General features: G+C 38.3%; 1 protein-coding gene across 2 annotated transcripts in view; it reads left to right on the forward strand.

Moving 5' to 3' along the window:
- Positions 1 to 339: 339 nt before the first annotated feature.
- Positions 340 to 15,780, forward strand: part of PRRC1 (proline rich coiled-coil 1) — a 36,552-nt gene continuing 21,111 nt past the window's right edge. The window contains exons 1-5 of one of the 2 annotated variants that reach the window (XM_003826671.5): positions 340 to 548; positions 6,233 to 6,355; positions 7,308 to 7,697; positions 9,426 to 9,586; positions 13,099 to 13,201. In XM_003826671.5, the coding sequence (XP_003826719.1) occupies positions 6,253 to 6,355; positions 7,308 to 7,697; positions 9,426 to 9,586; positions 13,099 to 13,201 (757 nt within the window). In that variant the 5' untranslated portion in view covers positions 340 to 548; positions 6,233 to 6,252. The remainder of the gene's footprint in view (positions 549 to 6,232; positions 6,356 to 7,307; positions 7,698 to 9,425; positions 9,587 to 13,098; positions 13,202 to 15,780) is intronic. The other variant, XM_014344990.4, reaches the window with a different exon arrangement.

Here is a 15,780-nt window from a genome sequence, read left to right on the forward strand (position 1 = left end):
GTCCTTCCTGGAGGTGCTGACTGGACTAGCTGACGTTGGCTAGATGACCACCAACCAGATGACCTTGGCTAACTGATCCTTATCCCTTGGGCCGCTGTGGCACAGGATGAGTGAGCTACGCCTGGTAACAAGAGTGCCACTCTCGTGTAAGGGGGCTGCGAAGTAGAAAGGAGGCCAGCCCTTTGGAGGATGTTTCTAGAGGGTGTGGGCAGAACCAAGTCTCGGTAGTTAGGAAGATCTTGGCTCCAAAGTTTAACTTGCAGCGTCCCGGCCGGGTTCACAGCGCATGGGACAGGCGGGGCGGGGCGATGCGGGGGCGGGGCGGGGCGATGCGGGGCGGGGCGGCGACGCGCGGCGCGGTGCGGCGCGCGGCCGACGTGGCAGCCGCAGGAGCATGCGCCGCCCGTGGCCATCTTGTCGGCGGGGACACGCCGAGGTAACTTCCAGGGCGCACCTTCGTTGTCTTCTCCAAGCTATAGTTCTACGTCCCTACCTCCCTATCATACCACACTCTTCAGCGACCACGCAGGCACTTTCCCGGTCCCCAGGTGAGCGCCAGGTGGCTCCGAGGCGCGTGTATGAGGGGGGGTAGCATGGCATGGTGTGGTTTGCAGGCGCCAGAACCAGACCCCGAGGGACGGTGTCCCTGGAAGGTGGGCGGGCCGCCGGCGCCACTGGACGCCGATGTCGTTTGCGAGCCCCCTAGTCCCTTGGTCCAGGCGCAGCTGTGGCGGCGTGCGGGGTGCAGCAGGCAGGAGTGCACATCGCAAGGTGAGCAGTTTCCGCTGGGGATGGCACGGTGGGCGCGGTTCGAGGGTCTCGCCCCGCGACACTTTGCTCCTGTCCAAGGACCAAGGCAGGAGCGCTCTGGCCCCACCTTCCAGGGCGCTGACTTTAGGGGAGACTGGCGGAGAGCGCCGGCGGACCTTAGCCCGGCCCTGTCTGGCCTGGAGACGTGGCAGAGCCTGAGGGGAAGCCGCTGTCTCCTGAAACAGGATTTCGGCGGCTCTGGCCCTGGAGAGGCCCAGGAGGCTCGAGAGTCATCACACCAGGACCTGCAATGAAAGGAAGCTTATTTTCCCTGAGGTTACCCCATCGGTGCTTAGCGCCGCTTGGGAGAGTTTTTGCATTCTCTGGTTTCTTTGTTTGGTCTTGGGACCTGCTTCAGGCAAATTTGCAGATAGCACGTTTCCTAGATTGACAGAATTTATAGCCAATAGTGTTTTTGTCATTCGAAGTAGTTATTTTGAGAGACAACATGTGCATTTCTGCGATCGTGACACATCTTGGCATTCAGTCTTTCTCCTGTGCAGCCAGTGTTTAATTCAGTGAAAATTTATAAAATTTTATTTCGGGGTCAGATTAGGCTCTAACTAGCGCTCACTGTCTGGTAGTAGAGACAATCTTGTGGCACGAGTAGGTCAGCAATAATTGCTCTTAATGCTTTAAAGTTTATCAGAGCTTCACTCTTCCATTTCTTGTAAACTTGTAAATAGACATCCACTTTTTTTTTTTTTTTAAACAGAAAAACCAAGGCACAAGCAAATTGGAACAACAGGGTCTAGCTGGACTGAGAACTCAGTTTTCCAAACCATTTTCTTCACTTTTTCTTTAGTGTTGATATATGAATAGTACTTTTCGTGACAAGACTTGAGCCCTAAAACAGTTACCAACTCTGACACTTCAGTATTGTTTTATCATAATAGGTTTTTTTAGTAGAAGGCACTATGTTTATGCATGTAAAATTTACCTCAGTATTGCCATTACGGCAGTTTTCATATAAAAAGCCATTAAAGACAAAGAAATTGATTATTTATTCCACTTAATGACTTTGTATTCATTGTACAGTTTCTTTTGCAGACACATTTGTTAATGTTAGGGATTCTCTTACAATAGGACTTCTACTAGTCATTGTAAGGATTGGGGAGCATCTGTAGTAGAGGGTGAATGACCAATAAAAAATTAAATGAAGAAAAGAGGTAGCTTTGGTTGAGGAGTGGTAAAATCTCCAAAGGGGCATTTCTATCTCAGGTTATTTACCTTCGATGTATAGGTACTGAATGAAAGGATTCAGCCTCCCTGGATCCCTGTTCTCTGCTTAGTGCCATAGATCTTTCCTACTGTTCACAGCCAAACTTTTTGAAAGTGTCATGCGTGTTAGTCTCACCTGCCACTGCTCGATTCAGTTTACACTGGAATCTTTCTCCACTCTTTCCATGAAAACCGTTCTCCCTAAATTCATCTCCAGTTTGGCAGATCCATTGAACTTCTCAGATAGTATCCTATTTGGCTTCTCTGCAGCATTAATACTGTTGCCCATTCATACTGCGAAACTCTGGCTTTTGGACACCACAGTCTCCTGGTTTTCTTCCTTTCTTTTAGCTCATCTCTTATTCTCTGCAAACTTGTCTTCCATCTTACTAAACCAATAATTGGTTTAACATCATATCCTCTTTTCTCTTGGTATTCTCTTACGTAATCTCATCTCAAAACATGACGTTAGACTATCAGTACACTGATGACACCCACATTTATGTGGTTGCTAAGCTCCAGACCAAGTCAGTGTCTCTACTTAGATGTTTGTTGCAAGGAACTTAAACAGCATGTCAAAGACTAAACATTTTATGATTTCCCCCATCCGACTCCCCCAGAAAGAACATCAAACACATTGGCCTTCTTCAGTGTTTCCTATCTTTGTGCATGGCACCACCATCTATCTAGTTGTGCAAGTCATGCCTCCTTTCCCTTCCTCCATACCCAGTCACTGAATTTTGCCACCTAATCTTGTCTTGAACTTATTTACTTTTCTCCATCTCCACTATCATCACTTGAGTCTAGGTCAGAGTTTTTCAACTTTGGCACTATTGAAATTTGGGGCCACTTAATTCTTGTGTGTAGGTTGTGCATTGGAGGATTTTTAGTAGTATTCCTAACCTCTGCATGCTATATGCCAGTAGTAGCCCTCTAGTTGTGACAATAAAAAATGTCTTGGGCATTGCCAAGTGACCCCTTGGGGGCATAATCAGCCCTTCCCACTATGAAAATCATTAGTCTAGGTTGTTACTTACTTCTGATGGAACTACTTCTGTATCTTCCTTAATGGCCTGTCTGCATCTGCTCTGTCTGCCCAGTGGCCCAGGCTGCATACTTTGTTCAGATCTTTTCAAAAAATAAATATGAATTGCTAATAACTGGAATCAGCCTAAATGTCCTTCAGCAGGTACATTTATACAATGGAGTACTATTCAGCAATAAAAAGGAACCAACTTGATATATGCAGCAGCTTGGATGAATCTCAAGAACATTATGTTGAGTGAAAAAAAGCCAACTTCAAAAGGTTATATGCTGTATGATTCGATTTATGTAACATTCATGGAACAAGAAAGTGATAGAAAACAGAGCAGTGTTTGCCAGGGCTTATGGTTGATGGGAAGGTAGATAAAGGAACAACATGAGGAAGTTTCTTTTTAGTGATGGAATGGTTCTATGTCCTGGTCGAGGTGGTGGTTATACGAGATTGTGCATATGATGAAGCTTCATAGAACTATGCACATACCCACACACAGTAAATGTAAAAACATGTGAAATACAAGTAAGATCTATAGTTAATAGTATTGTACCAATGTCAGTTTCATGGTTTTGATCATTGTAGTGTAGTTATGTAAGATGCTGTTACTGAGAGAAGCTGGGTTTGGGGTACTCAAGAACTCTGCTGTTTCTACATTTTTTTTTTGAATCTAAAATTCGTTCAAAACAGTTAAAACAAAAGACAGTTATGCTACCCTCAGCTTGAATGCCTTACAATTGTAGGATATGATAAATTTCTCTTCATAGATTTTAGCCTGTAAATTGTTAAGTACAATGAGTTCTGAGATCCTCTCCAAAGAACCAATGTATCAGTATGTTCAGCTCCCCTGTTCTTTGTTCTTCATTTTAAAGTTTAAATTCCTAGTTCTTTATTTCTCCTTGCCCCTAGTTTCAGTAAACAATCCCCTTCTAGCCTCTATCAACTGCTCTGACCTTAGTCACCCTTGGTCACCTGCTCTGACCTTAGTAATCCTTGGTCATCTGCTCTGTTCTTAGTCATCCTGGGTCACCTGTTCTGTAACCGTCCTTCCCGCCAAACTACTCACGCTGCTGCTCTGGCTCATACCCCTGCTCTCTTTAAAATAGCCAGTTGGAATTAGCTTAGACTGCGTGGTCCAACCCTAGCCAATGGGGGAAAGACACAGCAGTAGGGACTAGCTGCGTTAGGATAAGAACCCCTTCCCCTCCCTTGTTCAGGTGTGCTCTTGACATTGCTCCATCTGTGAGACACACCCTTCTATAGAAGTAAAATTGCCTTGCTGAGAAAATTAAATTTATGTTCGAGTGCTATGTCTTTTGTGGCACCGAAATTTATTTCTAACACAATGACACTCTGTTCTTTAAAAACCCAAGTTTTTTAACCTGGTTTATGAGGCTGAACACCTTCTGGGCTTCTGTCTGTCCCTCCAGTCCTGACTCTTCTTTCTCTCCCTTCACATGGATTTTATTGAATGTATCTTGTTCTTCCCAGCTCAGTTGGTATATATATTTGCTATATATTCACTTTTTCTGGACTCTGCCTTTCTTCCCTTGCCTAATTAAGTTCTTATCCTTCAAATCTCGGTTTATCTGTGACTTATTTGGGGAACCCTTTCCTTACCTCCAAGTCAAAATCATATTCCTGTCAAACAAAACTGTGTTCTTACCCTCAGAGCACATAATTCAGCTACCATTCATTGTAAATTGGTTTATTATTTGATTGTTTCCTGTACTAGACTGTAAGTATCCTATTTGTTTTTGCTAATCATTGTCATTTCCAAAGGCATCAGTATAGTGCTCGTCAAGCAGTTGACCTTCGCTAAAAACTTATTAAATGAATAAAAATATTAAAAACAAATATAGCATATTTAGAAGTTGGTTCTGTATTTGAGATACACTTCAGGATTTGTAATTTTAAAGAAAGTTTTCTCATATTTTATAATCCATTGTTGTCTATTAGAATGCTGCTATCTAATGGCATTTTTGCTATAGTTAACTTTTCTAAAACCTCAGATATACAATTTATCTGTTACTGGATATGCTTTAAAATGTGAACTAGGAAAATTGTGAATTAATGCTTTTATCAAGTGAAGCACATTTTATTTTATTTTATTGAGACAAGGTCCTGCTTTGTTGCCCAGGCTGGAGTGCAGTGGCATTCTCACTGCTGCCTGCAGCCTCAACCTCCTGGGATCAGGTGATCCTCTCACCTCAGCATCCTGAGTTGCTGGGACCATAGGGACATGTCGCCCTGCCTGGCTAATTTTTTAATTTTTTTGTAGAGATGGAGTCTTCCTGTGGTGCCCAGGCTGGTCTCAAACTCCTGGTCTCAAGGGATCCTCCCACCTCTACCTCCCAAAGTGTAGGGTTACAGCGGTCAGCCACTGCGCCTGGCTTTATTTTTTTTTTATGTTAATGGGGATATCTTATACACAATACTTTATGAGAGAAGAGGAAGGGCTTCAAAAATACATTAAATATTTTATTTATTTATTTTTAGAGATCTTGCTCTGTCACGCAGGCTGGAGTGCAGTGGTGCAGTCATAGCTCACTGCAACCTTGAACTCCTGGGTTCAAGGCATCTTCCCATCACAGCCTCCCAAAGTCCTGGGATTTCAGACGTGAGCCACTGTGCCCAGCCTCATTTTTATTTTAAATTTAATAATGACTGAAATTTATATTATTTACTTATTTTATTTTTTAGAAATGAGATCTTGCTATGTTGCCCAGGCTTGTCTACAACTCCTAGCCTCAAATGCTTCCCGTCTTGACCTCCCAGAGTGCTGGGATTATAGGCATGGGACACCACACCTGGCCCAGACATAACTATCTCTAACATGCATTCATGTGGCAGAAATCAAATTAGTAATTTACTATTTGAAATGTAGTAGATAATTAGTTATATTGTTATTATAACATGAAATTATTTCCCACTTATAAGGTATCTACATGGGAATGTTACAGATTGTTTGATATTAAATATTCTCATAGATTGCTTTCTTAGAAATTTGGACAAACTCTTCGTCTGGAAATAAGTTGCATTATAAACAGTAAAGGTGGACATCTATCTCTTGATGATTTTTTTTTTTAGTCGTTCTCTATTCAAGCTTTAAAAATATACTTTTGGTTACTGTGTAATATTTGTTACATTTTTATGTTTTTATAGTATACCATAATTGAAGAAAAATGATGGAAGAGAGTGGAATAGAGACAACACCACCTGGGACTCCTCCACCAAATCCTGCAGGGCTGGCTGCTACTGCTATGTCTTCTACCCCTGTTCCATTAGGTACATGTAGTCGTCTAACATCTCATGTGTTTTGAGAATAGTGAAGATACTGTCATCTTTTCTCAGAGTCAATTAAGAAAAGAATGCATATATTAAAACTTCTCTATTATTTTTCAGGATGAAAGGAAATAGCCTTTTTAATTTAAAGAATAGAAAGAAAGTCTTTTGTATTTAAAGTAAGAAAACATCAGTGTTTTCCTTTAGGTGGACTTTTGTTCTTTATGTTCATAATTTTACCATCATTTATATTATGACAGAAATATCCTAAAAAGCATGTGTTAGCTTTGTCTTCAGTTCTTTTTCTTTTTTTTGAGACGGAGTTTCACTTGTCGCCCAGGCTGGAGTGCAGTGGTGCGATCTCATCTCACTGCAACCTCCGCCTCCCGGGTTCAAGTGATTCTCCTGCCTCAGCCTCCCGAGTAGCTGCGATTACAGTGCTCACCACCATGCTCAGCTAATTTTTGTATTTTTAGTAGAAATGGGATTTCACAATTTTGGCCAGGCTGGTCTCAAACTCCTGACCTCAGGTGATCCACCTGCCTCAGCCTCCCAAAGTCCTGGGATTACAGGTGTGAACCACTGCGCTCGGCCTACTGCTCTATGACTTTGTGGTGATTAACCTTTCTGAGCCTTCAGGGCATAGGTTTTTATGCTCAAACTAGGGATGAAAAATCGCTTTATTTTATTAAAAATACACCAAAACAAACAAACCAAAAAGCAAAAATGAACAATGCCATAGGTTCATACAGCTGCTTCTTTTACCTATGGGAGTTGAAAGTCATTTACACTCAATTATATTTGTTGTATATTTTAAATTACACATTTTAAAATAATTCTTGGGATATGCTTTGGTAAGTTAAAAATTTTGCAAGAGGAAAGTAATTAGACAGTTTGAAAACTAAATAAAAAACATTTCTAATTCTGTGCTTTTATCCTCTCCACTTTTTTCTAGCGGCAACCAGTTCTTTTTCTTCTCCAAATGTATCCTCCATGGAGTCCTTCCCACCACTCGCATACTCTACTCCTCAGCTGCCCCTTCCTCCTGTGAGGCCTTCAGCACCATTACCTTTTGTGCCTCCTCCTGCAGTTCCTTCTGTCCCACCACTTGTTACTTCTATGCCACCTCCCGTTTCTCCATCAACTGCTGCTGCCTTCGGTAATCCTCCTGTATCTCACTTCCCACCTTCAACTTCTGCCCCAAACACTCTTTTACCTGCACCCCCTTCGGGTCCTCCTATATCAGGATTTTCTGTTGGTTCAACTTATGACATTACAAGGGGACATGCAGGGAGAGCTCCCCAGACACCCCTGATGCCATCATTTTCTGCACCTTCAGGAACAGGTAATTCTTTCTTACTGATACTTTGAAATACATGGCTATTAATTAATGTTTTATTCTTTTTTAAAATAATAGCTTTGTTGAGATATAATTTATGTACTCTACAATTCACCCAATTCAAAGCATACAGTTCCATAGTTAGTTTACATCAGAATTGTGCATCCCTTGTCGCAATTTTATAACCTTTTCATCACTTTAAGAAAGAAACCCTATACCTTTTAGCAGTCAGCCCCTACTGTCCCCCAAATCCTCACAGCTCTAGGCAACTACTAATCTACTTTCTATGTATATGGATTTGCTTATCCTGGTCATTTCATATAGATGGAATCATATAATACGTGGTCTTTTGTGACTGGCAACTTTCACTTAAATATTTTCACTTAAATATTTAACTTAAATATTTTCACTTAAATATTCAACTTAAATATTTTCAAGGTTCATCCATGTTGTAGCATTTGTCAGTACTTCATTCCTTTTCATGGCTGAATAATATTCCAGTTTATGAATATGTATACCACATTTCATTTATTCAATTAATCAGTTAATGTTGGGTTGTTTTCCACTTTTTGGCTATTTAGATAATGCTGCTATAAATATTTGTTTACAGGTTTTTATATGGACATGTTTTTATTTTTCTTGGGTGTCTACCTAGGCATGGAATTGCTGATTTACATGGTAATTCTACACCAAACTGTTTTCTAAAGCAGGTGTACCATTTTACCTTCTTATTAGCAGTGGGCGGGGTCCCACTTTCTCTGCATTAATGTTCTTCTCTTTATTCATTTCTTTGGTTTCCAGAGTTACCTATTTCACATTTTTGCCATTTAAATTATTAAAATAAGGCTGGTATAATTTAGTATATGATTTTTTTATGTGATATACAACTCAGTAGATGATTAGTATATGGAATGTCAGAAAATTCCAAAATTTTGTCCTAATATTTGTGCATTTATAGAGAAATTTAAAGGTGAAGTCTGAGTTTTTTTAAGTTTTACTGAAAAAATTATCAGGACTGACTGTTCCAGGGAGTAGTGTTTTTTTAGCCAGCTAAAAATTCAGAAACAAATAAAACCTCATGTATGCCAAAAGTTTGTGATACTGGGTCATTTCCTTTCCCTAGGTCAGTTACATCTACTTGTTTTGTTTCTTTGGAATAATTGTTGCAAATGAGTTATCAAAACTTCGTCCTTGTCATCCTCTGCCTGTTGTTTCTCATTTTAGGGAAAAGCAGTAGCTTTGCTGTGCTTTTTATTATCTATCTTTCCCTGTCTACCTTTACAAATGAAAATTATTGCAGAGTGCAAGTACTATATTCATGTCTGTGTATATGTGAATTTTCTTTTTGAGTTAACATGAAGTATATAGAGTATGTGTAATAATTGTGTGCTTTTTTGTGATGAACTTCAGTGCTCAATTAATTTTATGGATTAAAGAGACCTGAACTACAGCTGTTCATATCCAAGTGCTGAATAGGACAGACCTGAAGAACTTTTGGATATACGCTTTTTGTCCATTTTCAGGATACTTGGTTTAAGACTATATAAAGGGAAATAAATTTCTTTTGAAATTCTGTTTAATTTGCATTTTATAAAGGTTTGTGTTAATCTTTGATTGTATAACTCGGTCTTCAAATGCCTGAATATTAATATTAAAGTTGTTTGAGCCACTCCTTTTTATAGGAAAAAGTTTATGGAATAAATTATACATATGAAAATTTTTGCCATTGACTAGGTCTTTTGCCAACTCCTATTACTCAGCAAGCCAGTTTGACATCTCTGGCACAGGGAACTGGAACCACATCAGCCATTACTTTCCCAGAGGAGCAAGAAGACCCTAGAATTAATAGAGGTCAGGATGACGCATCTGCTGGTGGAATCTGGGGTTTTATTAAGGTAAGACGTGTTTTAAAATTATGTTTAATTTTCTAATTATAAAACTAATAGATATTCATTAGAGAAAATATTGAAAATACAGGATGGCACAAGGAAAAATAAAATTCTTTTTTATTAGCAGTTTTCTGTAGCTGCTCTCAGTCTCTTGCCTATGCATATCTGTGTAAACGTTCCTTTGAATTAAAATCAAATTGAAGTAGTGACAGGTCAGATGGATACTATTTCATGTTTTCTGGTCTTTACTGAGCATATATCATGGATATCTTCCTGGCCGTAAAATATTTTTTTCAGAAATGTATTTTGGTTTCTCTTATGGCTGCTTCACCATACATGCTGTTGCATTTATTTCCCGTGTTTTATTTTGCTAATCTGCCTATTGGCATTTTCTAATTGTAATTATTTTTTTTAAATTAGTTAATTTATTTTAATTGACAAAAATTGTATGTGTTTATTATGTACAACATGATGTATACATGAAGTGTCTATACATTCTGGAATGGCTAAATTGAGCTGATTAACATATGCAATACCTCACATATTTACCATTTTTTTGTGGTGAGAAAACTTAAAATTTTGAAATGTAAAACCTTATATTTCAAGAATATAATACATTGTTCCTAACTATAGTCAACCTGTTGTACAAGAGATCTCTTCTAATTGTAATTCTTATCAATAAATCATCATCATGATTAGGTCTGGCATGGTGCCTCATGCCTGTAATCTTAACACTTTGGGAAGCCCAGGCAGGGGGATTGCTTGAGTCGAGGAGTTCTGTATGAGACCAGCCTGAGCAACATAATGAGACCCAGTCTCTACCAAAAACTTAAAAAAATTAGCCAGGCATTGTAGCGTGTGCCTGTGGTCCCATGTACTCAGAGGCTAAGGTGGTAGGATTGTTTGAGCCCAGGAGGTCCAGGCTGCTTGAGCTGTGATCATGATACTACATTCCAGTCTAAGTGACAGAGTGAGACACTGTCTCAAAAAAAAAAAAAAAAAAAAAACAACCAAAAAACTATGATGAGCACTGTTGTATGTAAATCTTTATGGACATCTTTTTTTCCTCCGAATTAATTCCTGATGAACATTTGAGTGAACATTTGAAGAAATTGATACATATTCCACTTCAGGAGGTTTATACCAAAATACACTGGTATAGCATTTTTCACTTGCCAGCAGTAGTTATTAATTTGGACTAGGGTGTTTTCTGATTTGACAGGCAAAAAATAATACCACATTTTAATTTGCTTTCCTTTGCTACTGAATTTGAACATTTTCTCGTATGATTTTTAGCCATTTGTATTCTTCTTTTGTGAAATATCGGTTATGTTCTTTGCCTAGTTTTAAATTGGGATGATTTTCTTTTCTTATGAATTTGTAAGAGCTCCTAATACAGTAAGAATACTTTTCTATATGCTCTCATATGTTGCAGTTTTCTCAATTTTTAGTTTACATTTTAATTTTAATACCCTTTTTGACAGAAAAGTTCAATTTCAGGAGTCAGTTCTGTCAATCTTTTCTTTTCTTTTCTTTTTTCTTTTCTTGTCTTTTCTTTTCTCTTTTTTGAGACAAAGTCTTGCTCTTGTCGCCCAGGCTGGAGTGCAGTGGTGCGATCTTGGCTTACTGCAACCTCTGCCTTCTGGGTTCAAGCAATTCTCCTACCTCAGCCTCCCAAGTAGCTGGGATTACAGGCATCTGCCTCCATGCCTGGCTAATTTTTTTGTATTTTTAGTAGAGACGGGGGTTCACCATGTTGGCCAGGCTGGTCTCGAACTCCTGACCTCAGGCGATCTGCCCGCCTCGCCTCCCAAAGTGCTGGGATTACAGGCGTGAGCCACCGCAGGCAGCCTCTCTTTTTCTTTACATTTTTTTTTAATGCTAAAAAAGACCTTTTCCCACTATGATACTGTGATAAATGTTCTTCTGTGATCCCTTTCTGGTTCCCTTAATGTTTAATTTTTTAGACACTTAGCGTTTAATATAGTTGATATTTCTTTACTATATGAGGTAGATATCAAACTTAATTTTCTTCCAGCTACTCAATGGAGTCTTTCAATATCATATCCCCATTGATGTGGTATGATCCCTATATTATCTTCCTTAAGAAATTGTGTGTTAAAATCAGCTTCTGGCCTCTGTATTCTAGTCCACTGCTGTTTCCCTGTTCTTGTAGTAGAGCACACTGTTTTAATTACTTTTACTTTGTGTTCATTGTACTAATGTGTACTGAGGTGGGGATGTGGAACATTCAGTGATAAGTAAGATAGGACAGTTCAAGTCTGCATTTATAAATGTATATCAGTATTTAGTTGTGTAAGTTGTATAAGCTGGCTGATTTTTCTTTTAAATTTTTCTTTACTCATCTTTCCCAATTTTTTTTGCAATGAATTTTGAAATCATTCTGCGAAGTTCCAATATTCTGCTAAGGGTTTGTTTGCAATTTTATTATTATAATTATAATTTATTATTATATTAAAGATTTAAAATTGGTAGATGATTGGCTGATTTGTAGTATTTGAGCTTCATGTTTCAGGAATGTGGCATTTTTCTAAGCTTGTTTATTTTTTAATACCCCTCTGTACTTTAAAAAAGTTTTTTTTGCATACAGACTACAACATTTTGTCCCTCATTAAGAGCATGTGTCAGTGTGTTTGTCATGAGTTGTAATACCCAGTTCAACTCTATAGGTCTTGTAAATAGTAGTAAGTCATGATGTTTCAGCATATGGTTGGTTGGCAGTCTTAAATTTCAATTTTATGAACTCATCTTTTCCTGAGTCACCTTAGTTTAATGGCAGATTGGAAGACGGGGAATCATGGCAGGTTAGTCAGATGCCATCTCAGGAGGCACTGCTCCCTGGAGTGTCTTTTACCCTTTGTGAAGTATCGCACAAAAAGGAATACTCAAGACTTGGTTCCTTTTAGTAGTAACGGCTCTAAGAATCCAGAGGAATAGATCTGAATATAAATGGAGAGTTTGGGAATGTACAAAACAAGAAACGAAGTAGGAAAAGGAAGAAACTAGTAGAAGATAGCAAAATGTTGTACGTTAAGGTAATAAGTAACTGTTCTGCCCCCAGACGAGAGGTGTTTTTACTCTTTTTATTTTTTTTTATTAGGGAACAAGTATGGACTTATGTAGACACCTGATTAGGACCTTTATTTGGGACCCTAAGGGACAAGTTTTGCCCAATCTTTTATATAAATAAGTAGAAGTGAAATTATATATATGTAATAAATATATGTATATATAGTATAGCATCCTTTCCATACCCATGCTACTCAAAGTGTGATCTGTAGATTGCTGCTGGTCTACACACTGCTGAGTCAGGAAAAAAAATTGAGTATCATTTAGAAACTTAATAGCAATTTGATATTGTCATGACCTTATATATCTTACAAAAGTACTGGTTTAGGATGCATTGGAAACTTTTAAAAAAGTTTTCTTCACAATCATGAAGATCATGGTGTTGCTCACTTAGAGTGAATACTTACATATTGATTTGTTTTATGCAGGGTGTGGCTGGGAATCCTATGGTGAAGTCTGTGCTTGATAAGACAAAACATTCAGTAGAAAGCATGATTACAACGCTGGACCCTGGCATGGCTCCCTATATCAGTATGTACATAAGTTAGACCAGTATCTGCCATTTTTTTTAAAGGGTATGTCCACATCAGCCACTAATTGTAATTCTCTGTTCGTTTCCACTGATTGTGTAATCAGTGGAAATTCTTATTATATTCTTGCATTAATTTAATTGTCAGTCTTATTTTTTGGTGTTACTAATTCATCTTTTTTAAAAGTCATCCTTAAATAAATTTTGAAAATCCCACAGAATGATCCTAGAAGGAGTAAAAACCATGAATTATTGGTATACTTGCTGATTTTAATTTTAAATATAGGTTAGCATTGCTTTATATGAATTTTACTTTATTCACTACTGACATTTGAAGTGATGTTTGTTTCATACTTTTTTTTTTTACATTTCTCCTGTTATCTATTTTAATTAAATGTTTGTGTGTAATTGAGGGATAATATTTTTGGAGGAAGCAAATCTAGTTAATAATATCTAATGACTGGGTATATTGGGAAAGCTATTTTTAACCACCTCTGAACACTAATCACCCAGAATCATCCAGACAGTTGATAGATACTGTCTGCTATTTAATTTTTATGTACATATCCAATATGTGAAAAAATATCACAGGGCTCAGTGACCAATTATTAGTAATTCTGTAAAAGATGACTTTTAAGTCAAAATTGTGCAGCAGGTACCTGAACAGCGATTTCAGTGGCAATAAAAAGCCAATAGCTTTCACAAGTCTTGACTATGTTGGTAGTTTACTGTCTAGTAAATATCAAAAGATAAGGCCTAGCAATTGTTAAGTGTCTTTATTGAATGCTTCTGCCAGGCACTTTCTCATAAGAGCTCTGCAAGGTAGGTATTTTCCTCAAGTTTTGGATGAGGAATCTAGGTTTGGAGGGATGTAAGTTATCACCCTAGATCACACAACTTGGTGGAGCTGTATTGAACTCATGCTCAATTTTTTTACACTTAGCCACTTTGCTTCCCTTGTAGTAGAAAATTGAATCAAGCATTAAATCAACTGAGTTGTTCTTTGTATTTGTAACTGTCCAAAGAATTCAAAATTGGAGTCCACCATATATGTTCTTTCCTTTGCAAGTACATATTTTGAATGAAGGAAAAAAAGGAATTAATATTTTTGGAGCTTTTGCTGTTTTAATAGCTGTACTATGTTAGACTATGAAAGCAATTACCTTATTTAATCCTTAGAGCAAACCCTATGAGGTGCCAGGTGTTTTTATTCTTCTTCTTCTTTTTTTTTTTTTGAGACAGAGTCTCACTCTGTCACTCAGACTGGAGTGCAGTGGCATGATCTCAGCTCACTACAACCTCTGCCTCCTGGGTTCAAGTTATTCTTATGTCTCAGTCTTCTGAGTAGCTGGGACTACAGCCGTGTGCCACCACGCCCAGCTAATTTTTGGTGGAGACGGGGTTTCTCCATGTTGGCCAGGCTGGATAGCAGGCATTTTTCTACAAAGAAACAAGCTCAGTGACTTCCACAAGGTAAAGAAGCTAGTAAATGATAAAGGTAGAGCTCATACCCAAGGAAGTTTCTCAGGCCACTAGTCTTCATGACATCAAGAAAAATGTGTAACACTGAAGGGGAAAAAAGAAAGGTACAGAAATGAAATTTCTATTATTAGCAAATGTCATAACTTTATCAGCTTTAAAAAGTAATAAAATTGAATTTAGGAAAGCTGACATCTTTACTGACAGCAAAGCATCACCATTCTGATCTAACAAAACAACTCAAAGTAAATCTTAAGGTTTTTTTGTTTTGTTTTGTTTTGTTTTTGAGATGGAGTCTCACTCTACCGCCAGGCTGGAGTGCAGTGGTGCAATCTCAGCTCACTGCAACCTCTGCCTCCTGAGTTCAAGCGATTCTCCTACCTCAGCCTCCCGAGTAGCTGGACCTACAGGTGCACGCCACCATGCCCAGCTAATTTTTGTATTTTTAGTAGAGATGGGGTTTCACCATGTTGGCCAGGATGATCTCGATCTCTTGACTTTGTGATCCTCCCGCCTAGGCCTCCCAAAGTGCTGGGATTACAGGCGTGAACCACCGCGCCTGGCCATCTTAAGGTATTTTTACACAAATATTCTAGAAATCATTTGATGTAACAATTTCATATGTGTCAAGAAACTCAAAAAGTATTAGAAATGGCAGGACTACTCATCACAAGCTGAAAAGCCATTTTGAGCTGAAGCTTAATGGAGCAGTACTTAGCTAAGATCAAGAGATGTGTCCCATGTGGAGGAAAAAAGTGAAAAAAAAAAGTATATTCTTCTTCTCTTTTATGTTCTAGTAACTTCTGAAGTATCCAGTACAGATGTGATCTGTGAGACATTATGTCAGGAAAAAGGGATCCATTATTTTTAAAACCCAAATATTTGAAAATATCTTTCACTGTTCCACATGATATTTATTAGGGAAAAACAACCTTGTTTCTAGGGCAAAATGTTTTACATTATAAACAATTTTCATGAAAAATCTCTTTTGCCGGTAATAACTATTAATGCCAAATATCAAAATGTGCTGTGTTTAGAACAAGGGCTTTGAATTCATTATATCACAGAAATGTTTGGTTAAGATTTTTAAAAATAATGAAAC

This window comes from Pan paniscus, chromosome 4 (assembly GCF_029289425.2).
Source record: "Pan paniscus chromosome 4, NHGRI_mPanPan1-v2.0_pri, whole genome shotgun sequence".
NCBI lineage: Eukaryota > Metazoa > Chordata > Mammalia > Primates > Hominidae > Pan > Pan paniscus.